The sequence below is a fragment of the Calypte anna genome, chromosome Z, assembly GCF_003957555.1.
Source record: "Calypte anna isolate BGI_N300 chromosome Z, bCalAnn1_v1.p, whole genome shotgun sequence".
Taxonomy (NCBI): Eukaryota; Metazoa; Chordata; class Aves; order Apodiformes; family Trochilidae; genus Calypte; species Calypte anna.
The window spans coordinates 2,711,538-2,736,314 of record NC_044274.1 but is presented as its reverse complement, the minus strand read 5'-3'; the positions used below and the strand labels follow the sequence as shown (position 1 = coordinate 2,736,314).

The following is a 24,777-nucleotide window of genomic DNA, read 5'->3' as shown; positions in this document are numbered from 1 at the left end:
TAGTTTTAATGCCACTTAGAAGGCTTTAAGACAACTATTAATTAAATCCATACAGCTATGAGAGTCTACAAAGCTTCCTGGGAGGGTTGTAGCCTTCAAAGCCACAGGAATTGGAGGAGGGGGGAATAAAACAGCCCACAAAGCTCTTCTTCTCTTCAAATCAACCACCCAAAATGCCCCATTTATCTTTTCCATCAAAGACCCCGAGCACCTGCATGTTCCCTCTCCCTGTTCCCATCCTCCTTGTACCTCCCTGGTGAGGCCAAGCTGCTTTTCACCTGATTTTCCTTTTCTGTCACCCAGCTGGTCCTTGTTAGCTAGGACACACTTAGGTCAGGCCTTAACTTTTATCCCTCTCCAAGCTCAGTAGCTCACAGACATCTCACCAGCACTTCCCCATGTGGGACATCAGAACTCCAGTTCTCCAGCTCCTTTCATCCCCAAAAGAGCAGAGTTTCCAAAGCCCCATCCCAGAGAAACTCAGCAGTCAGGCTGGGCTGACAACTCCAAACAACTACAGAAGGGTGCAGGGCTAAGTTTCAACACCAACTTCAAGAGGGTTTTTTTGTGGGGGAGCCCAAGTCAGCAAATGGCTCCCCCTTGGCTGGAATCACACACAAGTTCCCCAACACCTCCTGGGTTTCAGAGATGCTCTCCTCTGAAAAGCTGCAATGCCCACTTGGATCTGAATCACAGCTTCCAACACGTGGATTAACCCCTGTGAACTCTTTTAAGGAAAAGAGAGGGAAAAGTGGATTAGAGTACACAATCTCTGCAGAGCTCTCTTCCTTCTGCAATGAGACCCAAGCTGGAGCCAGAAACCATTACCCTAATTATGCCTCCCAGCTCAGTTGCTCTTCATAAAACAAAGCCAGCTGATGGTTCCATTACTCTGAGATTCCAATTTGTTGTTCCTCTCTTGTGATTCCCCCCAAAACCTCAGCCCTTGCTTCTGACCAAGTAGGTTTGCTGGACAGCAGAGCAATTTTCTCTAGAAACTGAAACAGATGACACTTGCTGCAAGTTGCTTTCTTGGGGTTGTGGTTTGGATTTTTGGGGTTGGTTCTGTTTTGTTTGAAAGAACAGAAATGTGGCAATCAGGCAAGAAAAAAAATTCAGGTTTCACCTTCTATCCTGTCCATGAATATCTCCATGCTTGAATAGAGAGAAGAAATTTCCCTGCCTCTGGCAGATGTTGCAGGGAGGTTTTACATTCTTCCAGATAAGGCCCTGCTGTAGTGCTGTGATCTCTGATCCTTGGGGAGAAAAAAAAACCAAAACCCCAAACCAACCAAGCAGGAGTAGGAAGATGTGCTGAGTTCATAAGCAAAGGGAGGAACCAGAAATTAGAGAAGAAAAAGGCAAGAAACAGCTTGTGCAAAAAGTGTGAGGACTCCATGTGGGGCTCCCTGGGTTTGGCATGGAGTCTGGGACAAATTGCTGGTGGAGGATTCCCAGCTCAGAGAGGAATGAAAAAGTTGCCCACAAACTCTGAAAGAAAAAACCAACCAAAGCCAAGAAAACACCTTCTTGCATTTCAATATTCCCCAGCTGTCAAGAATGGGTTGGTGAATCCTACCCCTGCCCAAGGCAGGCTCAGGTGGAGAATCCATCTCACCAGAGCTGCTGGGATAGCTCGGGTTCTGCTAAGCCACAAGAGGAGCAAAATGGAATATTCAGATTAAATCCAAATCCTCTCATACCCCACCAGCATAAAAAAACTGAGTGAGGCTGACAGATCCTACCTGAATTCTGGTGTTTCCTATTTTGCCTCCCATCTTGATGTGTTTTGAAAAGATTTTTATGTTTGTGTGGTGAAGGTTGAGTTGGATTTCACAAAGAACAAAAGTGTCAGAGGCCTCCAATGTTTTCAAGCTATGTCAGCATTTCCCAAGGTTGGGGATAGCTATTTTTGGTGTGCAGTTGATGACTGAAATGAAAAATATCTACTTGAATAGTAATACTTAGCTCCAAGCATTATTTGCTTTACTACTTGAGACAGTATAGAGTTAATCCTTGGTAGTAAAGTACCCCAAAGAGATACTCAGGTACCCACTGAGAGCCCCAAGGAAATAAGGGAAAAAAGGGGAGGAAGAAAAAAAAGATATGAGTTATGCAGAGGAGAAATGTGAAGAGGCTTTTGTTTAGTGCCTTAGATCCAAAACCATCCAGCATTACATCATAGAAGTGTTTTGGTTGGAAAACTGTGAATTTTGCTCCTTGGGAAAAAGGTTGTTTTCTACTACAGCTTCAACTCGGGATGTTTAGCTCCTTTTGAACCAATTTAAGGATCTGTAGAATTGTTTTGGTTGGAAAACACCCTTAAAGATCACCCAGTCCAAGCACTGCCAAGGCCACCACTGCCCCGTGGCCCTCAGCACCACATCTCCAGGCCTTGGAAATCCCTCCAGGAATGATGGGGACTCCAGCCCTGCCCTGGGCAGCCTGGGCCAGGCCCTGACAACCCTTGCCAGGGAGAAATTCTTCCCAAGCTCCAATCTAAACCTCCAGCTCAATTCTTCTTCTCCCATCCCTTCTTCCTTGGGAGCAGAGCCCGACTCCCCCTGGCTCCAACCTCCTCTCAGGGGCTTGCAGAGAGCCACAAGGTCTCCCCTCAGCCTCCTTTGCTCCAGGATCAACACCCCCAGCTCCCTCAGCTGCTCCTGAGCAGACTTCTGCTCCAGACCCTTCCCCAGCTCCATTCCCTTCTCTGGACACACTCCAACCCCTCAATGTCCTTCTTGTCCTCAGGGGCCCAGAACTGACCCCAGGATTCCAGGTGCAGCCTCACAGGGGGACAATCCCTGCCCTGCTCCTGTTGGCCACATCAGTGCTGACACAAGCCAGGATGCTGGTGGCCTTCTTGGCCACCTGGGCACACCCTGGCTGATGCTCAGCTGGCACCATGGAAGAGATTTTAGGGAGAAATAAGAGCTGTTAGGAGCTCTGGGGACAAATGGAAGGGGTGCTGATTAGCCAAAGGAAGGCTAAAGGTGCTGTGATTATTTTCCCAATAAAACCCTGCTGGGAAGGGAAAGGGAATCAGCTTTCTCACATACTTGTGGATTCACAGGTCATAAGGAAAGACTTTCCAATGTTTAGTAATAACAAAGCACTGTGGTAGGTTTCCAGGGCCTTCTTCAGCATTGGAGACCTCTGGATAGCAGATTTTTGGCAGGATGACACTGAGGAGGATGGAGCAAACCAGGTCTGTAGGCACACACGAACATGGAGGTGGGTCTGCAGCTCCACCAGAGTACCCAAAATATCTGCAACGTGGACTTGGTCACAGAAACTCTGGACTTTCCCTCAGGATTTGGATATATTATTTACTCTGGAGATAACACATGACTTCTGGATGCTTCAGCATTGAGGCAAAAATGGGTGAATATTTAAGGGGAATCAGCCTGGAGATATTTTTTAATTGAATTTTTATACTTAATCTCTTTTTTAGGGAAAAAAAAAATCTAAAAATCACCACTGCTAACTGGTACTTTCTGAGCTTGTCAGAAGTTCCTCATGGTTGAACACCTGGGAGCTGCTAGAATTTTGGTTGCAAAACAGGCAACAGGAGGTGGGGAGTAATGGTTTGGTGATGCAAAGGATCCAGCTGATGCCATTTCATCACCAGTAATTCATGGTGCCACATTAAGCTTCTTGGTATCCTTCTTCTTAAGCAGTCTTTAAAGTTATTTTCTCTTTCCTCAGGCCAAAATTTTATGAGAAAAAATGATTTTCAGAATATCATAAAAGAGACACACACACACACAAAAAATAAATTAAAAGAAAGCTCATCTCTCAGCCTAGTTCCTTGCCTGGAGATTCTTTTTTTGTGTACATTACAGTTACATATTCAGTGTTGGGTCTTAAATTTGAAAGTCATTTGATGTCATGCAGCCAGTTTGCTTTTTCTGGTTCCTTTTCTAGGTAGGTGGGCAGGGAACTGAAATCTGCTCGTTTTCATGGTTTATTTTAAACACCCGTGTAGCTCTCTCGTGTAGGTGGGGGAGATAATTTAGGCTCTTGCAAAAGGAACAGGCTCCACTTTCTTATTTTATTTACCTCTTCTATTTTGTAATTTGGGGGAAATTACTTGGGAAAGTGTTATACCTTCTAGAAAAGGTGGGAGATCTGGTAGTAGGGATGTGATTGTTTCCTGGGATCTGGGAAGGCTGCACCTGGAATCCTGGGGTCAGTTCTGGGCCCCTGAGGACAAGAAGGACATTGAGGGGTTGGAGTGTGTCCAGAGAAGGGAATGGAGCTGGGGAAGGGTCTGGAGCAGAAGTCTGCCCAGGAGCAGCTGAGGGAGCTGGGGGTGTTGATCCTGGAGCAAAGGAGGCTGAGGGGAGACCTTCTGGCTCTCTGCAAGCCCCTGAGAGGAGGTTGGAGCCAGGGGGAGTCGGGCTCTGCTCCCAAGGAAGAAGGGATGGGAGAAGAGGAATTGAGCTGGAGGTTTAGATTGGAGCTTGGGAAGAATTTCTCCCTGGCAAGGGTTGTCAGGGCCTGGCCCAGGCTGCCCAGGGCAGGGCTGGAGTCCCCATCATTCCTGGAGGGATTTCCAAGGCCTGGAGATGTGGTGCTGAGGGCCATGGGGCAGTGGTGGCCTTGGCAGTGCTGGGTTAAGGGTTGGAATTTATGATCTTGAAGCTCTTTTCCAACCCAAACCATTCCATGATTCCATGAAAAGCTGAGCCAAGGTTCTGCGCAGCTCAGAGGCAGCTTGGGGACAGGAGCTCTGTGCTGAGGACACTTCTCATGTGTCACCTGAAGTGACTGTGGAGCCACCAGCATCCTGGCTTGTGTCAGCACTGTGTGGGCAGCAGGAGCAGGGCAGGGATTGTTGCCCTGTGAGGCTGCACCTGGAATCCTGGGCTCAGTTCTGGGCCCCTGAGGACAAGAAGGACATTGAGGGGTTGGAGTGTGTCCAGAGAAGGGTAATGGTGCTAAACCTAAACTTCCCCTCTTCCAGTTTAAAGCCATCACCCCTTGTCTGATCACTCCAGGACCTTGTCTAAAGCCCTTCCCCAGTTTTTCTGGAGCCCTTGCAGGCACTGGAAGGTGTTTTAAGGCCTCTTGTTCCCCAGGCTGTGTAATGACCAGAAAAAGAAGCAGTGGAGGGAGTCAGGAGGCAGCACAGTCCCTGCCAACATGTTTCAGAGGCTTAAGAAAGGTACCTTCTCCTTCCCACCCCTCAGTTACCAAAAGCTGCAACATTTGCCATTTACACCCATGATTTAGAGGCTTTGGGCCACCAAATTACATTCAGCAGTTTGAGACTCAAGAGAGCTCTGTGGTACCAGGCAGTTGGTGGGTCCATCCTCCTCAGCCAGCCTTGGCCACAGGGAGAAGTCCAACCAACGCAGTACTCTGTCTCTGGATGCTAAAATAAGCAGGTCAGGAGATCTTCCCTTTGAATGGAAACAACAGCAACACAGTTTGGGAAATCTGATGACACAAATCCCTAAAGATTTCTTTCCACACTATTTTCATAAAATCACAGAATGGTTTGGGTTGGAAGGGAGCTTAAAGATCACCCAGGTCCAACCCCCTCTATGTGCAGGGTCACCTCCCACCTTGGCCCAGGTTGCTCCAAGCTCCTCTCAAACATTCCCAAAGTCCTGTGGCCGTGTGGATGGAGCTCTTATCTCCAGCACCAGAGAGAAAAGCCTGAAGCTAATAAATGTTGGCAACCAGGAACTCCTTTAGGCTCTTCTCAGGTACTTCCCAGACATTCTCTTGTGTGTACACGCAAACTAGAATCATAGAATTAGCCGGGTTGGAAGGGACCTCAGAGATCATCTAGTCCAACCCTTGACCCACCGGAGCAGTTGCTAGACCATGGCACTGAGTGCCACATCCAGTCTTTTTTTAAATGTCTCCAGGGACGGAGAATCTCCCACCTCACCGGGCAGTCCATTCCATAGCCTGATCACCCTCTCCGTGAAGAAATTCTTTCTAAACTAAAATGCTTTGTCATTTTTTCAAGGGGTAGGAAGAGCAGTTGGAACATTTTGGCTGCAGCACACAGGACAAAGCCCAGCTATCTGTGATGGCAGAGCTGCCAATCTGAAGTGGAGGACTTGACAGGGTAGAAGAAGAGTCAGCTGAATCTCATCTTTTATTCAGATCCTCATGCCTGACAGCTTTCACCACTTGCCAGCTGGTGACAGGTATATTAAAAAAATAAAGTAAAAAAAAAAATTAATCTTTTCTTGACATCCTGCATTCCCTAACAAAGGAGCTATTTAAAAATTCAATATGCTCCCTTGGAGAGCTTTAAATAGTTCCTGCCTGTAACTGGCATTATGCTGTAACCTAATATTAAGTAGTTTTGGGGAGGAATTGTTTAAATTGTTGAGGAGAACCTATGTTTAACTGTTAGAAAGGGAAAGGACACAGTGTTATCTGTGGGAGCTGTCATGCAGAAGGATCTGACCAGCCCTGGTTTTCCTGGAGCTGAACAAGGAACCAGAGAAGGTCCCCCTCTCAGACAGGGATGGAGATGGCTGTTATCTTCATATCTTCTCTTTACACAGCTTGAAGATTTTTTATCCTCACCATCCAGGCTGTCCCAGGGCTGGCTGTGGTTTGCAGCTGCCAAAAGTTGGGAGAGTTTTGAGCTCTGAATCCTTGGCTATTGCATGATCAGGAAACATGAAGGGAGATGAGAAGAAGAAGGGACAGGTACAGAGCAGGGTCTCAGGCCAACATTTAAAATGCCTTTAAGGATCAGCAGGAATCTGTTCACCTGCTGTTATATTTTATAATAAAAGCAGAGGAAAACACAACCCTCAGCAGATTTTCCACTGCATGCAATAAATGTGCTATTATTCACTGCAGCAAGAAATTCAGCACCCAGTCCAGCTTCCCCTTCCAGTATTCCACACCCACTGGTCACACAAGTTGACTTTCACCATTGCCCAAGCTCTGCAAACAACAAGTAGATGGCAAAGAAATAATTCTTGTTCTTAAAATCTGGTTTTTTTCTGTGCATTACTCAGTTTCTCACTATGAGCATTACAGCCACTATCAGCAGTAATTAAGGAACACTTTAATTTCCAAATTTAATTTCCCAAGTCATCCTCCACAGTGAGCCACAGCAGTATCTCACAGAATGCTGGAATCACAGAATGGTTTGGGTTGGAAGGGACCTTAAAGGTCACCAAGATCCACCCCAGCTCCTCAGGCAGGACACCTCCCACTGGATCAGGGCACTCAAGGCCCCATCCAACCTGGCCTTGAAATTCACCTCTCATCCTCCTCTAGTTCCTTCTCTTTTCTTGTAAAATGTCTGTTTATCCAAATATCTATTTATCTCTCTCTGTGAAAAGAGAGTTTGCAGCTGAAAGCATCACACATTCAGATGCAGCCCAGGGAATAAGGCAGCTGAGTATTTGCTCTTCACTGCTTTTTACAGATCCCACCTATCCATGAACAGGCTGCTGAGGGGAGTCTGAGTAAAGAAAAAGAGGAGGAAACCTGCTCAGTCTGCCCCCCAAAAAGAGGTTTCTAACTGGGAGTAGTGAAGAGAATTTGATCTTGTCCTTCCTCAGGGGAATGAGAGCTGGGGAACAGGGTGGGAATTCCCAACCCCCCTTGGCTCTGCTGAGTTCAAGATGTTACCCAGGAGAAGTCACAGTGAGAAGGCCAGGAAATGACAACATGAAAACACCTGAACTCAGTGTTCTCACAGGATGGCTGAGGCTGGAAGGGAGCTCAGAGCTCATCTCCTCCAAGCTCCCTGCCATGCCCAGGGACACCTCTCATCCAGACAAGGATGCTCCAAGCTTCATCCAACCTGGCCTTGAACACCTCCAGGGAGGGGGCAGCCACAGCTTCTCTGGGCAATCTCTTCCAGAGTCTCAGCACCCTCCTGCTGAAGAACTTCTTCCTCAGATCCAGCCTCAACCTCTTCTCCTGCACTTTCAAACCATTTCCCCTTCTCCTATGGCTGGACACTCTTGGGAAAAGTCCCTCTGCAGCCTTCCTGGAGGTTCCCTTCAGGAACTGGAAGGCAGCTCTGAGGTCCCCATGGAGTCTTCTCTTCTCCAGGCTGAACAATCCCAGCTCCCTCAGCCTCTCCTCACAGCAGAGCTGCTCCAGCCCCTGGAGCATCTTTTTCACCTTCCTCCTCATCTCAGGTATTTAAGTTAGATCTAAAAAGTCGTCCTCAGCATTCAAATTAGATAGAAAACACTTCCTAGAAGAAACTGCTAGAGATGATGAGTATTTCCCTCTTCTCCAAAGGCTGAGGAAATGAAATAAGAACCTCTTGAAGCAACACCTCACTCACCAGATCTATGTTTTGCATGACATCCTGGAAGGAAGGGTGGGTCCGAAACTGCTCAAACAGCTCCCGCTTGTAGAGCAGAGCGTAGACCAGGTTGGGGTTGTGGTGGAGAGAGTTGGTCAAGCAGGAGTTGATGATCTCCAACATCATTCGGATCACTTCCTCGATGACATTCAGGTCCTGAGCCTTTAAGAAAGGAACATAAGGTTAGAGTGCCCTTTGCCATTGTAAAAACTTAAATAAACCAGGTAATAAAAGAGTGCGTGGGGAATAAGGACTGAACAGGGCTGTGAGCTGGTTAATATCTCACCAGTGAGGAAATCTGGAATGCCTGGATCTGGAAAAAGATCTGGTTCCTCTTATAAGAACCCAAATTTGAACTGAAAGGCAATGCAATCATCCTCAGAGCTTCATTTCTCACCAGAAGCAAAGCAAAAAGGATTGCTCCTTATGACAAGACACCAAGGGGCTGGAGCAAGTCCAGATGATGATGAGATATTGATATTTAGAAGGGCAACCAAGCTGGGGAAGGGTCTGGAAAACAGATCTTATGAGGAGAAGCTGAGGGAATTGGGAATGTTGAGTTTGGAGAAGAGGAGGCTGAGAGGAGACCTCCTTGCTCTGCACAACTCCCTCCAAGGAGGTTGTAGGGAGGTGTAGGGAGGTGCTGGGCTCCTCTCTCAAGTGCACAATGCCAGGAGCAGAGGCTGAAGTTGCACCAGGGGAGGTTTAGCCCAGCTCTGAGGATGAATTTCCTGCCTGAGAGAGCAGTCAGGTGTAGGAATGGGCTGCCCAGGGAGGTGGTGGAGTCCCCATCCCTGGAGGGATTGAAAAGCCATGTGGGTGAGGCACTGCAGGACGTGCTCCAGTGGGTGATATTGACAGATATTGATCAATATATTTTATTCGGGGGGAATGTTGGACACAGTGATCTCAGAGCTCTTCTCCAACCACAACAATTCTGTGATTCTCTGAAAGCACCAACCAGCAAAATCAGAACAAGCCCAAAACCAGCCCCACGTGGACCTTTTGCTACATGGGAGAAGCCTTTTTCATTCCTTGACCCTTTAAACACTCTTGGGTGAACAAAGTCCACCAGTGATGCCCAGAAAAGCCATTTAATTTGCATAGTTGAGCTTTCTGGAGACTGCACCCCCTCTGTCCCTTGGTTTCACATCATCTCCAGAAGCCTAATGGACCTGTAGTTACTGAATACAGCAAAGCTTTGTTCAGCAGGAGATCAGCTCTCTCTTGGTGAGATGAGAAAGAAAGATATAAAAGTATGTTCCTATTTTTTTCCTGAACAATTTGATATCTTAATTGGTTAGCTTCACTTCCCTGGGGTCCCAGGTGTCTCCCAGCTTTTAGAATTGGACGTGCTCTAGTGGGCATGGCGATGCAGATATGGATAAATAAAACTTTATTTATTTTATAGAGGGGGAGTGTTGGTTGACAGTTGGATGTGGCGATCTGAAAGGTCTTCTCCAACCATGACAATTCTCTGATTAAAATATTGTAACCACCCCAATTCACTGTGAGTTGAAGTCAACTTTACCTTTTCAATACTTCCTACTCTAAGTAAAAACACTTCAGTATAAATTTCATTTACTAAGGGTTTTGTTCAGGCCCTGCTTGGGGAGGAGAGATAGGGAGAGAGAGAGAAAAATAATCAGACAAATAAAGAGCTGCTCGTGACAGAAAAAAGCAAAGACAGGAGAAGGAAAATTGATTGGGATCCCATCACACCTTGAGTCTGACACCATTCTCTAGACTCAGCCCTTGGCTTTTGTGTGTAAATTTTTGGCACTGAATACTTGTAATAAAGGAAGAAAATAAGAAATCTGCTTTAGTAGTGCTCTATAACACTCAAGATAAATTTGTAGAGCTTTTCTCCTTCTTAATGCCTTTGAGAAAGCACTCCTGATGGTTTTTGAAACTCCAGCTTTCTAAGCTGAACAAGGCAGCACAAGAACCTTCTGGACTCCTCTCCCTGGGATACCCAGATATTCCAGAGGGCTGCCTGTCCTCCCTTGGGACAGAGGAAAAAAAGGCAAATCTCCTTTGGTCTTCTCATTAGGTGTTTCCACCACAACCAAAGTTGGGTTGTGAGGTTTTACAGAGCTGGCAAGAAGGTGAATCAGAGCAAACCAGCTGGAGTTTTCCAGCTCAGTACAAAGACTGAAACCAATGGCATTTGCTTTTCACCAAAAAGTCATTTTCTGAGTTATCATGAGGCACATGAACACTTCCTAACAGGTCTGTGACAGCTTTTTTTTTGGGGGGGGGGCTGTCAATCAATTTCTACACAGTGGAGTTGTTTTCTGTTCTAAAGAACCATCACTTACCAGACACATGCTCTTACCAAGGCAGGAGAGAATATGGGAACCTGGCACTACCCTGGTGAGCCTCATCTAAAGAGCAAAATTTGCTACCACTTTGCTCTGGCTACTTTTACTAGAAAGCAAAGCTGCTTCTCTTCTACAGGAAAGCTGGGGAAGGGCTTTTGGTAAGGGCATGGAGTGATGGGATGAAGGGGAATGGTTTTAAGCTGAAAAAGGGGAGATTGAGATGAGATCTGAGGAAGAAATTGTTGAATTTGAGGGTGCGGAGCCCCTGTGCCAGGTTTCCCAGAGAAGCTGTGGCTGCCCCATCCCTGGCAGTGTCTCAGGTCAGGTTGGATGGGGCATGGAGCAACTTGGGCTCTTGGGAGGTGTTTCTGCCCATGGATAAAAGATGGAACTGGATGAACTTTAAGGTCCTTTCCAACCCAAAATGTCCCATTATTTTATGATTCCCTGACCCTACTCCTCCATCTCTTCCATGCTGCTGAGGAGCATAGAGAAGGGAGCACCCATCCTCACCCTTTAGGCCACACCTCGAGTACTGTGTCCAGTTCTGGGCCCCTCAGTTTAAGAAGGATATCGAGGTCCTGGAACAGGTCCAAAGGAGGGCAACCAGGCTGGTGAAGGGACTCGAGCACAGGCCCTATGAGGAGAGGCTGAGGGAGCTGGGGGTGTTCAGCCTGAAGAAGAGGAGGCTCAGGGGAGACCTCATTGCTGTCTACAACTCCCTGAAAGGAGGCTGTAGCGAGGTGGGAACTGGACTCTTTTCACAGACGACCTTCAACAAGACAAGAGGACACAGTCTTAAGTTGTGCCAGGGGAGGTTTAGGTTAGATATTAGAAAGAATTTCTTCACGGAGAGGGTGATCAGGCTATGGAATGGACTGCCCGGTGAGGTGGTAGATTCTCTGTCCCTGGAGACATTTAAAAACAGACTGGATGTGGCACTCAGTGCCATGGTCTAGCAACTGCTCCGGTGGGTCAAGGGTTGGACTAGATGATCTCTGAGGTCCCTTCCAACCCGGCTAATTCTATGATTCTATGATTCTATGATTCACTGGATTCTCCCCACTGCTTGTCTCCTGCACATCCAGAGGAGATTTAGATGATAAAAACCTTTGGGAATTCCTCTTTGAAGAACAGCATTTGGTGCACACACTCCAACAAACATCCAGAAAAAAGAAACATCCAGACCTGGCTGACCTGTGTGGAGTGGCACATGCTGCTCAACTTGGATTTAAAGCAGGATATGGTATGTTGTGGGGGTTTTTAAAACCCTAATGTCACCTTTTAAAATGTCACCTTAGGGTCATGCTTGGCAGTGCTGGGTTTCAGGCTGGACTTGATCTGAAGGAGTTTTTCCAACCAAAAGGATTTTGTGATTCTAATCCAATGGAACAGAATGCTGTAGTCACTATCTTAAAATACAGAAAATATTACTTGGCAGAAACATTGTGGATTCAAGTGAGATCTTTCCAGTTACCAGAAAAGTAGCAACCACACAATTAATTGCTTTACAAAATATCAATTATTTTTAATAAAACATGCTCAGCTTAAAACCTGGGCAGTGCACAAATAGTTTAAATAGAAAGTGTTGCTAACCATCTCCAAACATGTTTTTTCAAGAAAAAAGCTGCTACTGGTCAGCTTCAAACAATTAAAAAGTTACCAGGTCGTTTTTCAGAAATTATTTTAAAAGCTTTTAAAAGCTGATGGTCAGAAACAACCATATTTTGGGTTTTTTTCCTTCTTTTCTTCCAGCTACAGCTTTCCAGGTGAAGAACCTGGGACCCAGATGAAGAAAGCCAGGAGGCACAGTGAAGATTTTCACCCATACCAGAGCAGATAACAAGAATTCTAAGAAGTGTGAGCTCCATCAAAGAAGTGGGACAGAATCCCAGCCTTGCATATGTTATCCCAAGAGACAAATACTCAGTGAGGAAATAATCAGTGATGAAAGTGTTTGTAAACATGAGCCAGCAGTGTGGCCAGGTGGCCAAGAAGGCCAATGGCATCCTGGGCTGGCTCAGGAAGAGCGTGGCCAGCAGGTCCAGGGAAGGGATTCTGCCCCTGTGCTCAGCCCTGGGGAGGCCACAGCTTGAGTCCTGTGTCCAGTTCTGGGCCCCTCAGCAAGTCCCTCAGGAAGGAGCTTGAGGTGCTGGAGCAGGTGCAGAGAAGAGCAAGGAGGCTGGGAAGGGATCCAGCAGAATTGCTGTGAGGAAGGAAGGGCTGAGGGAGCTGGGGGTGTTGAGGCTGGAGAAGAGGAGGCTCAGGGGAGACCTCATCACTCTCTGCAACTCCCTGAAAGGAGGTTGGAGCCAGGGGGGGGTTGGGCTCTTTTCCCAGGCAACTCTCAGCAAGACAAGAGGGCACAAAGGGTCTCAAGTTGTGCCAGGGGAGGTTTAGGTTGGAGCTGAGAAAGAATTTCTTTCTGGAGAGGGTGATCAGCCCTTGGAATGGGCTGCCCAGGGAAGTAGTGGATTCTCCGTGTCTGGAGATCTTTCCAAAGAGCCTGGATGTGGCACTGAGTGCCATGGGCTGGGAACCACGGGGGGAGTGGATCAAGGGTTGGACTTGATGAGCTCTGAGCTCCCTTCCAACCCAGCCCATTCTATGATTCTGTGATTCTATGTAAAAAAAAACCAGGAAAAAACAAGCAGAAAGCCAAGGATGGTGTTTGGATGAGACAATGGAGCGACACTGTAAGAGCTGATAAAACGCCACCCAAACTGGAACTGGATGAGCTGTAAGGTCCCTTCCAACCCAAACCATTCTATGAATGTCATATATTTTATTTTTTTTAACTGAATTGGCTGTTATAGGATGCTGGGGCGTGAGGTAGGAAAGTTTCAATCCATTAAATAGGACAGTTAAAGGAGGAGTTCCAAATAATGGGGTTTTCCTATTGCTTGAAGTTGACAAATTCAGAAATTGAAAAGCATGAGAGTATTTACAAAAGAGGTCTCAGAGAACAGCAACACACCAGCTCTACCCTTCCTTTTTTGTTTCTTTTTTTTTGTTGTTTTTTTTTTTAGGTTTTTTTTGGGGGGGTTTTTTTGTTTGTTTTGTTTTGTTTTGTTTTGTTTTGTTTTATGCCCACAGCAATAATTCTACCCACCATTAAAAGAAATGTGGAAGCTAAAACCTGGTACCAATTTTTGAGACCTTCCCACCTAAGCCATCCTCTGATCTTTTGATAATCCCAGGTTGTTTTTTTTTTATAATCTTAGGAGACAGAAACCTCCTTGTCAGGATTAAGCATGGCAGGATTTTTGCAAAGATTTTAATTTTTAAGGCAAAAAGCCAGCTGTTTGGTCAGGTTCCAGTTGCACAAGGACCAATGTTGGCAATGAGAGCCACAAGTGATGCAAATGCAGCTCTGGGTAGCCTGGGTTTATTTTTATTTTTTATTTTTTTTTTAAAGAAAAAGGAACAAACAAGTGATAAAGGCGGAGAAAAGAGAATGGGAACAAGCCAAGAGGATGCAGAGGAAAACACTATGAGCACAGGAATGAGAACATTATCTGGAAACAAATAATTGGAGTTTGATAAACACTAACAAGGGACACACAAATGTGCAGAGAAAGCCAAGGAAAACTCCAGGCAGAGCTGGACGTCCCCAGCTCTGGCCATTCCAGAATAATCTTCCTTTTCTTACTGCAATAGAATTAATAATTACATCCTCCTGGACAATTCCATTTGGTTCAGTAGTGCTGGAAAGACACTGATGTGTAAAAACCAATGATAATTATATGGATTATAAAAGATCAGCACAGCCAAACAGCTAAAACCCCCAAACCCTGGGTGTGTGCTCACAGTTTGGTTCCTTACAGAAATATTTACTCAAAAAAAGATAAAGCAGATGTATCACTGGCAGTGACCTCAGAGCTGCCAAAAACCTGCTCAGTTTATGTGACCCATCTTTTCTCACTGAAAGATTCCAAGGGTTCATCCTTTGAATTTATTTCAGCCTAAATTTAATTTTTATTTTTATAATAATAGAGAACTGCATAAAAAAGTTGTGTTCTGAAGGAAAGCAAAGCTCCAGCCTCCGATTCTTAAGATTAAAAGGGAGGCATGACCATGTGGCAACTTTGCTTAACTAACCCTCATGGCTTCTCATGTCCAATAAAAACAAAAAGAAAATGATTCTACTTTCTGTTTTCTTCCTTCCTATTGTTGTGGAAAATAAGAGTAATCTGCAAACCCCATTTCAGTCACTTGTGATGTTATGAAGAGAGGTGTTCAACCAAGAGTGGATATGAGGCTGTCTCTCAGGATGAAACAAGCTCTTTAGAGACAGAAACAGATTTTCTGAAGACTTCTGGCAGTCTCCCTGAGGCTATTTCCCCCATAATTGCAGCCTGAGGTCTCAGCAGCTCCATGGTCACTTCAGCTGCCACATGAGAAGTGTCCTCAGCACAGAGCTCCTGTCCCCAAGCTGCCTCTGAGCTGCACAGAACCTTGGCTCAGCTTTTCATGGAATCATGGAATGATTTGGGTTGGAAAAGACCTTGGAGATCACCCAGTCCAAGCCTTAACCCAGCACTGCCAAGGCCACCACTGCCCCATGGCCCTCAGCACCACATCTCCAGGCCTTGGAAATCCCTCCAGGAATGATGGGGACTCCAGCCCTGCCCTGGGCAGCCTGGGCCAGGCCCTGACAACCCTTGCCAGGGAGAAATTCTTCCCAAGCTCCAATCAAAACCTCCAGCTCAATTCCTCTTCTCCCATCCCTTCTTCCTTGGGAGCAGAGCCTGACCCCCCTGGCTCCAACCTCCTCTCAGGGGCTTGCAGAGAGCCAGAAGGTCTCCCCTCAGCCTCCTCCAAACTCAACATTCCCACTTCCCTCAGCTCCTCACAAGTTCTCCAGAACCTTCTCCTTGTGCTCCAGACCCTACCCCAGCTCTGTTGCCCTGACACAAGCCAGGATGCTGGTGGTCTTCTTGGCCACCTGGGCACCCCCTGGCTCCTCTTCAGCCACTGTCACCCCCAGCTCCTTTCCCTCTGGGCACTTCCCAGCCCCAAGCCTGGAGCATTGCCTGCGGTTGGGGTCACCCAAGTGCAGGACACAACACTTGGCCTGGCTGAACCTCAGTGGGGCTCAGCCCATGGATCCAGCCCGGCCAGATCCCTCCCTACCTCTCCCACCTCCAGCCTGGGCCAGGGTTTCAGCACCTTCATTATAAAACACTTCTTTAAGTCCCTCACCACTTGTTCTGTCCCTCCTAAAAAGCTGGTCCTCATAATAGGTAAAACCCTTTGAAAACATCATAAAGTGCTTTGAGTTGTTGTCCTTACCACTTCTTCAAACTTAGTCACTGCTAGAAGCAGCATCATTTATCCCACTCAGATGGACCTGAAAAACCCTCAGAACTTGGTTCTGCTCCCTCTGGTTGAATCAAGTGCAAATAGGGAGCAGATGAGAAGCAGCCTTTTGAGAGTTGAGAGCAGGCAACCCAACTAAATGGAGGAACTTTTAGATTAAAAGTTGTTTTTACTACATTCCATCTTATTTTTCAAATGCATTCCCCTGGACACTGCAGCCATTCTGATAAAGCCAGATGATAATGACCCCTGCTCTGCTTCCTGCCAAATTATGGGGAAGCACACAGCAGCTGTAGCCTGAACACCAAAAAAAATGAAGTTTTAACAGAGATTTGGAAACCCCAGAACTCAAAGAAAGTGAGGGTTAAGTACTACAAGTACCAGTTCCAAAATGAACTATAAGCAAGAGATGACATTTTCTCCAATGTTGAAAAACACTCTTGATAGAAAGACATTAAAACTGCATTCTTCAACTCATTTCCCTGAAATATTTATCAAGTTTCATCTCTTTTGGGACAAAACTTCATTTTGTGCAGCCTGGTTCATAAAGTGCAGCAGTGGATGAGTGATCACCATGTCTGAAAGACAGAGAAGCACTTGGGGATGTTGTACCTCCATCCTGGAGCCAGTCAAGTGTTCCTCACCAAAGTCCTGGAAGCAATTATGACTGTTGAATAATAAATTAAGCGAAGTTTTCTAATGGGTTTGAATTAACAGAGTCCACCACAAGGTAAGATGGTGAATTCCTTGTAGAAAAATAGTGTTCAATTCAAGAAAAATTCCATGAAAATTCCATTTTTCTCATTCCATTTTTCTTGCTCTCGTTTCTTAGAATAATCATGGTTGGAAAGGAGCTGCAAGTTTCACTCTATCAAAGTCTAAAAGATTAGGGTGGGAATGGGAAAACTTGTCATTATTTGTTCAAATTTATCATTATTAGTCCAGACTTCTTTTTTTTTCCAGTAGACCTGGTGTAGTGAGAGGTGTCCCTGGCCATACAAGAGTGTTGGAACTGGATGATATTTATGATCCTTTCCAACCCAAACCATTCTATGATTCAATAATAATGTGTTGGATTTTTTTCTCTGCCTTGAGTAAGCATCTCATTTATCTGCAACTTGAAAGCCCCTTTTTTTAGGAGCTGCAACATCCATTCTCTTGTCAAGTTTCTCTGGAGGGAAGAGAGGTACTCAAGATTTTGATTCCTATTGCAACAAAAGAATTCCATCTACCCTCTAATGTTATATCCATCTTTTTTCTTTCCAACAGGATGCTTGGGTTTAGTTATTAGTAAACACTTTCTTTAAGGTCAAGTGTTTGGGGCTAGCCTGGAGTGGAACAGCCTCTGCAAATGTGGTACCAGCTTGATGTCAAGAAAAATGCAGCAGAACATCTTGAGCAAGATGTCATCTCTCCCAGTAGCAGTTCATGGCTCACTCAGCTTGGGCTCAAGCATAAATATGTCCAAGAACAGGTTTGGAAAAAGCCCATCCCATTCCAGAAACATTTCTGAAAGGTAAAAAAAGAAAAAAAAAAAAAATCCCTTCCCTCTTCTCTGCTTTGTTTCAGAGCAGTGCAAGCAATGGCTGAAATCTCCCAGTGATGCTGGGGATAAGAATGAAAGAGGATTAAATAATGAGAATAAATTTTGAGTGTTTTTTCTGTTCTCAGTGTTTTAAAAGAAAATTCCCTGGAATGGCTTTAGGTTTGCTATGTGGAGACTCTGCATATTGGCTTCAGGGTTTGGAAATTTCCCCCTTGAAAAGCAAAATATCTGAAAAAAACCCAGGTAAATAAGAGCACTTATGCACTAATCCAAAATTTCTTGAAAATTAAACCCTCCAAAGCCAGACAGCAGACTGAAAGCACAGGTTTCCCCTCATCCCAATGCCCATGTGTTGAGATGCAATTTAACTACAAGTTCTTGTAACTACCACCACACAGAGCCATTTAACCATCCTGTTCCTCATGGCACATTAAAAATTGGTAAAATTAAACATTTTGGGGCTACTGTTCCTGTAATGAACTGATTGTGGGGAAGAATTCCTATTTCCAAAGCTTAGTGTGGGTCATGTGTGATGTGTTCCTCTAATTTGCTCATAAACTACAAAGAAATGGGAAAACAAAGAGAAATTGATGGTTACATATAAGGGAAATACAAATTCTCTTTCCCAGTTATGCTGCTGAAAACATCAGGGTGACTTTAAAGAATAAACATGAAAAACAGAAATAATTCTGAATATTTCAGAATAATTTCTGAATTTCTGTTTCTTCTAAACATCCTCTAGATTCACCAAGATTTCACAAAGAAGAATCCACCACTGTCACCAGGGATAAACCAAATTTAAATCCTATATTTTATGTTTTTTTTTAATGCTGCTTTCCAGACCAGGTGAAGGGAAAATCAAGTTTTCAATAAGTGGCTTATTTTGTTCCATGGGATTTTTCTTATGGGTGGCAGGAGAGGCCTCAGGGTACATTTGGTGCTGAATTTAAAATCCCTCCAGGAATGATGGGGACTCCAGCCCTGCCCTGGGCAGCCTGGGCCAGGCCCTGACAACCCTTGCCAGGGAGAAATTTTTCCAAATCATAGGTAAGTTGCAAAGAAATATATGTATTATATAATCAATATACATGGATTGATTTAAAAAAAAACAAAACAACTAAAAGAGTTTCAATACATCCCTGTTTAGCCCCCAAGTTTCCCTGTGAAGATGAAGAGAAGTTGGCATCAAAAAGTCCTCATGTTTCACCAATCCCTCATCTTGAATGATTCCAAAGCATCAAAGATTCCAGTCAAAGATTTAGTACCCAAAAGGGCCTGGCACAGGATTCCTTGTGCATCCCTTTCCTTTGCTTCACATGGCTGGGAGTTTCAAACAAAGAATTAGTGAGATGTTTCTAACATGTGGTCAAATATTCCTTGTTTTGAAGCATAACATCTTCCAATCAAAACCAAATCAGCAAAGCAAACTCCTTCAAGAGCTCAGTACTGTTAATTTTTTTCATCCAAACACTTCCATAGAGGATTCTGCCCCTCTGCTCTGCTGAGACCCCGCCCTGCAGTGCTGGGTCCAGTTCTAGAGTCCCCAACACCAGAAGGACACAGAGCTCCTGGAAGGTGTCCAGAGGAGAGGCACTCAAATGCTCAGAGGGCTGAGCACCTCCCTGGGAAGCCAGGCTGAGGGATTGGGCTTGTTCAGCCTGGAGAAGAGGAGGCTCCCAGGGGAGCTCAGAGCAACCTTCCAATATCTGAAGGGGCTCCAAGAAAGCTGGGGGAGGGCTTTGGAGACGGGGGGGTAGGGAGAGGAGAAGGGAAATGGGTTAAAACTTGGAGAGAAAGGGGAGATTGAGGTTGGAGATGAGGAAGAAATTGTTGAATGTGAGGGTGCTGAGCCCCTGTGCCAGGTTTCCCAGAGAAGCTGTGGCTGCCCCATCCCTGGCAGTGTCTCAGGTCAGGTTGGATGGGGCTTGGAGCAACCTGGGCTGGTGGGAGGTGTCCCTGCCCATGGATAAAAGCTGGAACTGGATGAACTTTAAGGTCCTTTCCAACCCAAACCATTCCATGATGTTATTACCTTCAGTGGTGGGATTGGGCAGTGCTGGGTTAATGGCTGAACTTTAGGATCTTCAGTGTTATTTCCAGTCAAACAATTCTATCTTGAGATAAATCCTCTTTAAAGGACACTCATTTAAGTGGGCTCATAAAAAAAAACCATCTTCTGAGTACAAAAATGCAAACAAATGTCATCATTTACATCCCTTAATGCAAAAATGACAATGTCCTGAACCCACGCAACTATTAAAGGAGGGAAATACCTAAAATACTATGATGTTCATGTTTGGTTTTCTTCAAATGTGTGTAACAACCAAAATCAAAGGACTTCAGTAGGTGTTTGTACTGCTAATTCCAGACATTCCTCCCACTTCTTTAATTTTGTTCTCAAATCTCACAAATCCAAAGAACAGAAGGTTTTCTATCAGATGAAAATAGGAGAGGGACTTATCTGAATGATCAGGGAAACGCTGCTGCAACAAGAAATACTAATTCCAGAAAAAGAGGAATTTTCATCCTGATTTTCCCAAATCCTGAGGATTTTCATGTGAAATGGGGCTTCCTGCCATCAAGGTACCACCAGCACAAGACAGCAATGAAACTTTTGTGGAGCTTCTCAAGGATGAAAAAAAAATCTTCTTCAAGAAGGAGATTCTTGATTCTTCTGGATTCTTTTCAATGCATTTGCCCAGAAATCCTTTGACCACAAGCAATCATTAAAGACACCTCTGTAAGTCCTTCCTACTAATAAATGGAAATTTAAAGAGGTCCAACTTCATCAATGTCTTGATCAGAGAATTTTAGGATAGTTTGTTCTTTCTGTTGAATTTATGCAGCTTTTTATTTTTTGGAAAAAGAGAAGGACTGATGAAGAATCCAGATAGAAGTGAAGAATTTGGCTCTCAATAGAAAAACTTGCTTTAAATTTGGGTTAGGTGGGTTATTTCTGTCTATTCTGAAATTGCTGTTTTTTAAAGGAGACAAAAATAGGGGGTTTAGGTAGGAGTGATATTCTTTAAACTAAAATATAATTCATCTGAAGGAGGGCATGACTAATATTTAGAAAATGTATTTATAGGCTTCTGGCTCAATGTAAGGGTGGAGACAGGGATACCCAAGAAGAACCTGACTTGGCAAATGTCACTTCTGCCCCTCTGCTCTGCTGAGACCACCCCTGCAGTGCTGGGTCCAGTTCTGGAGTCCCCAACACCAGAAGGACACAGAGCTCCTGGAAGGTGTACAGAGGAGAGGCAGGAGAGGGAGAGGGAGAGCGGGAAGGGGAAGGGGAAGGGGAAGGGAAGGGGAAGGGGAAGGGGAAGGGAAGGGGAAGGGGAAGGGGAAGGGAAGGGAAGGGGAAGGGAAGGGGAGGGGGAAGGGGAAGGGGAAGGGAAGGGAAGGGAAGGGAAGGGAAGGGAAGGGAAGGGAAGGGGAAGGGGAAGGGAAGGGAAGGGAAGGGAAGGGAAGGGAAGGGAAGGGAAGGGAAGGGAAGGGAAGGGAAGGGAAGGGAAGGGAAGGGAAGGGAAGGGAAGGGAAGGAAAGAAAAAGCAAGGCAAGGCAAGGCAAGGCAAGGCAAGGCAAGGCAAGGCAAGGGAAGGCAAGGGAAGGCAAGGGAAGGCAAGGGAAGGCAAGGGAAGGCAAGGGAAGGCAAGGGAAGGCAAGGGAAGGCAAGGGAAGGCAAGGGAAGGCAAGGCAAGGCAAGGCAAGGCAAGGCAAGGCAAGGCAAGGCAAGGCAAGGCAAGGCAAGGCAAGGCAAGGCAAGGCAAGGCAAGGCAAGGCAAGGCAAGGCAAGGCAAGGCAAGGCAAGGCAAGGCAAGGCAAGGCAAGGCAAGGCAAGGCAAGGCAAGGCAAGACAAGCAAAGGCAAGGCAAGGCAAGGCAAGGCAAGGCAAGGCAAGGGGACTGTTGATGAAATACTTGCAGCTTGGAATGCAATCAAACCCTAAGAACAAGGGGGAAAGTTAGTAAAATGACTTCTTCTTGTGGAAAGCACTTTTGCAAGGCTGCTTTTTAATAACCTTTGAAGGGCTGAATGAGAAGGACCTCAAGTGGAGTTGCTCATCCCACATAAAACAAACAAGCTTTGCTTTTTCTTCTTAGCTTTGTTTTACATGCTCCATGACTTCCAGATGATGCTGGAGGGGCTGAGGAGTCTGAAAATGAAGATGCCTAAAGGGGCAGCTGCTTTCCATTTGCCAGATAACCCAAGGAGAACTCAAAGAACCTCAAGATTGGACTGTTTTAGCCCATTCTGGAGCTCCAAGTGAGGAGGCAAAAAGAATCATCACTATCTCCTCACCCAAATGCCAAGTTTAATTCAGGTTATGAAGAGAAGAGACAAACTCCTTGCCATGCACAGGGCTCCCTGGAACATCAGGAGGTAGAATTAACCACAGAGAGTTGGAAGGGACCTCTGGAGATCATCCAGTCCAACTCTACCACTAAATTACAATCACCCAGGGCTGCATCCAGGTGGGTTTGGAGTATTTCCAGAGATAGGGATTCCACATCCTCCCTAGGCAGCCTGGGCCAGTCTGTCACCTTCACAGTAAATACATTTTTACTTCTGTTTGGATGGAATTTCTTACGTTCCAGCTTGTGCCCATCCTGTCACTGGGAAGTACTGAGAAGAATCCATCTCCATACCCCTTGCACTCACCCTTTAGATACTTGTAGATATTGATAAGGTCTCCCCTCAGCCTTCTCTTTTCCAGGTTAAAGAGTCCCAGCTCCCTCAGCCTTTCCTCAGGGATGCTCCCATCACCTTTGTCACCCTCCTCTGGACTCTCTCCAGTAGATCCCTGTCTCTCTGGAACTGGGGAGCCCAGATCTGATGCAGGATTCCAGCTGTGACCACCCCAGGGGAGGAGAATGGCCTCCCCTGACCTCCAGCCACCATTTGCTCTCCATCAGGACCCTCAGGTCTTTCTCCTCCAAACTGCTTTCCAGCAGGTTCACCACCAACCTCCACTGGTGGCTTGGGGTTCTTCCTCCACTTATATGTATATAGAATAATTTTGGTTGTAAAGGACCTTTAGGATCTTCAAGTCCAACCCTTAACCCAGCACTGCCAAGGCCACCACTGCCCCATGGCCCTCAGCACCACATCTCCAGGGCTTGGAAATCCCTCTAGGGATGCCATCTACATCCAGAGCTCATGGCATTCATATTCTTTTATATTTTTCTCCTCTTTTGGATTGCCAGCATTTTTTTTTGACACCTTCAATGACACAGGACCAGCAGATTTTGGACAGAAGGTTAAAGGATGGCTCCTTACAAGAGGACACCTGAAAATATGAGAAGCTTAACCCAACACCACATTACTTCTGTCACTCACAAAACACCTTCACCAGCAAAAAGGTGGTTAAGTGACAGCCCTCTACCTGGAATGATTGAAAATAGCAACACTAAGTGAGGTTATTTTTAGAGTTTTTCCTAAATACATTTAAGCTCCATCAGGATAAGAATAATGAATTTCTTTAACAGCCAAAATTTAGAACTTAAAAAAAAAATTGATGTGAATTATAACAATTCTTTCTATGTAACTAGAAATCACAGAATGGTTTGGGTTGGAAGGGACCTTAAAAGATGATTTAGATCCACCCCCTTTCCATAGTCAGGGACACCTCCCACCAGCCCAGGTTGCTCCAAGCCCCATCCAACCTGACCTGAGACACTGCCAGGGATGGGGCAGCCACAGCTTCTCTGGGAAACCTGGCACAGGGGCTCAGCACCCTCACATTCAACAATTTCTTCCTCATCTCCAACCTCAGTCTCCCCTCTCCAAGTTTTAACCCACTAAATTCTGTGATGCAGAATCACCTTGGGTGGAAAAGAGCTTCAGGATGAGGATCCTTAAGGTCCCTTCCAACCCAAACCATTCTGTGATTCTCTGTGATTCCATGATATTACAAAACTGCTGCCTCTTTCTGGGTTCTGCCTCAATCAGCTGCAGAACCTTGATGGGTCCATTTGTTCAGAAGATACTAATTTGCTCCATGACTGCAGGAATTCCCAAAGGATCACTGGGAATTGTTTTCAATCAGTGCTTTTTTATTTTGCTGGGGGACCATTTTAGCCCAGTTCTTTATAAACTAAATTATTTGAACTCCAGGGTTTCAATATCCTGAACTCCAAACCAACTGGAGAAGTGCAAGGGGACAAGGAACTGTAAAGCTCTTGGCTAGGAAGAGCTTGGGTTTGTTTTGCCATTTGTGTTATTTTATGTTTTGGGGTTTTTTTGTTTGTTTGTTTTCATTTTTTGGTCCTTTTAAAGTCAATTTCAGCCATGACATCATTCCTCCAGGTTTCTCTCTTTTAGTGTTGGTGGTTGCTGAGCTGTGAAAGATTTTGAGAAATCTCTGGAGATTTTAGGATGTCCCATTCCTGGTTTGAAGCCCCAGGCAAAAGATGATGTTTGATACTCACATAATCAGGGAGAGGAGAATCACTGGAGCCCAGGGAACCTCTTAAGGATTGAGTGGCTTGCTCCAGCACTTTGTTGTGTTTTTTAGACAGCAAAGAAAATAAATTGAAAGAGGAAAAAAAAAAGGAAATTAATTAAAAGAATTAATTAATGTCCTGAAATACTTAACACACTCTAGTCCAAAGAGGTTTCAATAAACTTGACTAAAGATCATTTCTGGATGCACAAGAGTTACAGAATTGACTTCTTTCTTTAACATTTGGGTGAAGCAACAGCAGGACTGGAATTAGACACATTCCAGCCCAGAAAGACCATGAAGAGCATCACGTCTTGATGGTTAAATCCTCACCAGTCAGAGCAGAACAGGAGCAACACCAGACATGCAGCTTTAGTTCACAACCAGTGTGCAGTGGCTAAAATGCAATTTTTAAGAGCAGCACCTCATGCAAACCATCCCTCAGCACCATGTGTGTTACCCCCATCAACAATCTCAGGGCTCAGAAGGAAGAATCCAAGGGTATGACAGGAGCTTGGGGTACCTGGAGGCTGGTTTTGCCTTTTGCTAGCACCCATTATTCTTTCAAAATTTATCTTAGCTTCAGTCAAGGAAGAAAGCTTTACCTCAGCTTTATAAATCATAGAATTTTAGGGCTGGAAGGGACCTTTAGGATGATCCAGTTCCTGGATGCCATGGGCAGGGACACCTCCCACCAGCCTAGGCTGCTCAGAGCCCCATCCAATCCCAAAATCTTCCAGGGATGGGGCTTCCACCCCATCTGATCAACCTGTGCCAGGGTCTCACCACCCTCATGGTGAAGAATTTCTTCCTAACATCCAAT

The 24,777-nt window shown here is 45.4% G+C and overlaps 1 protein-coding gene across 1 annotated transcript in view; it reads right to left on the bottom strand.

Moving 5' to 3' along the window:
* The window catches only part of LOC115599939 (dymeclin-like), a 55,893-nt gene extending 31,852 nt beyond the window's left edge, over nt 1-24,041 (bottom strand). Inside the window, exons 1-2 of the mRNA XM_030467693.1 lie at nt 23,941-24,041; nt 8,294-8,476 (exon numbers count right to left, since the gene is read on the bottom strand). Of these exons, the coding sequence (XP_030323553.1) occupies nt 8,294-8,440 (147 nt within the window). The 5' untranslated portion in view covers nt 8,441-8,476; nt 23,941-24,041. The remainder of the gene's footprint in view (nt 1-8,293; nt 8,477-23,940) is intronic.
* Between the last annotated feature and the right edge of the window lie 736 nt (nt 24,042-24,777).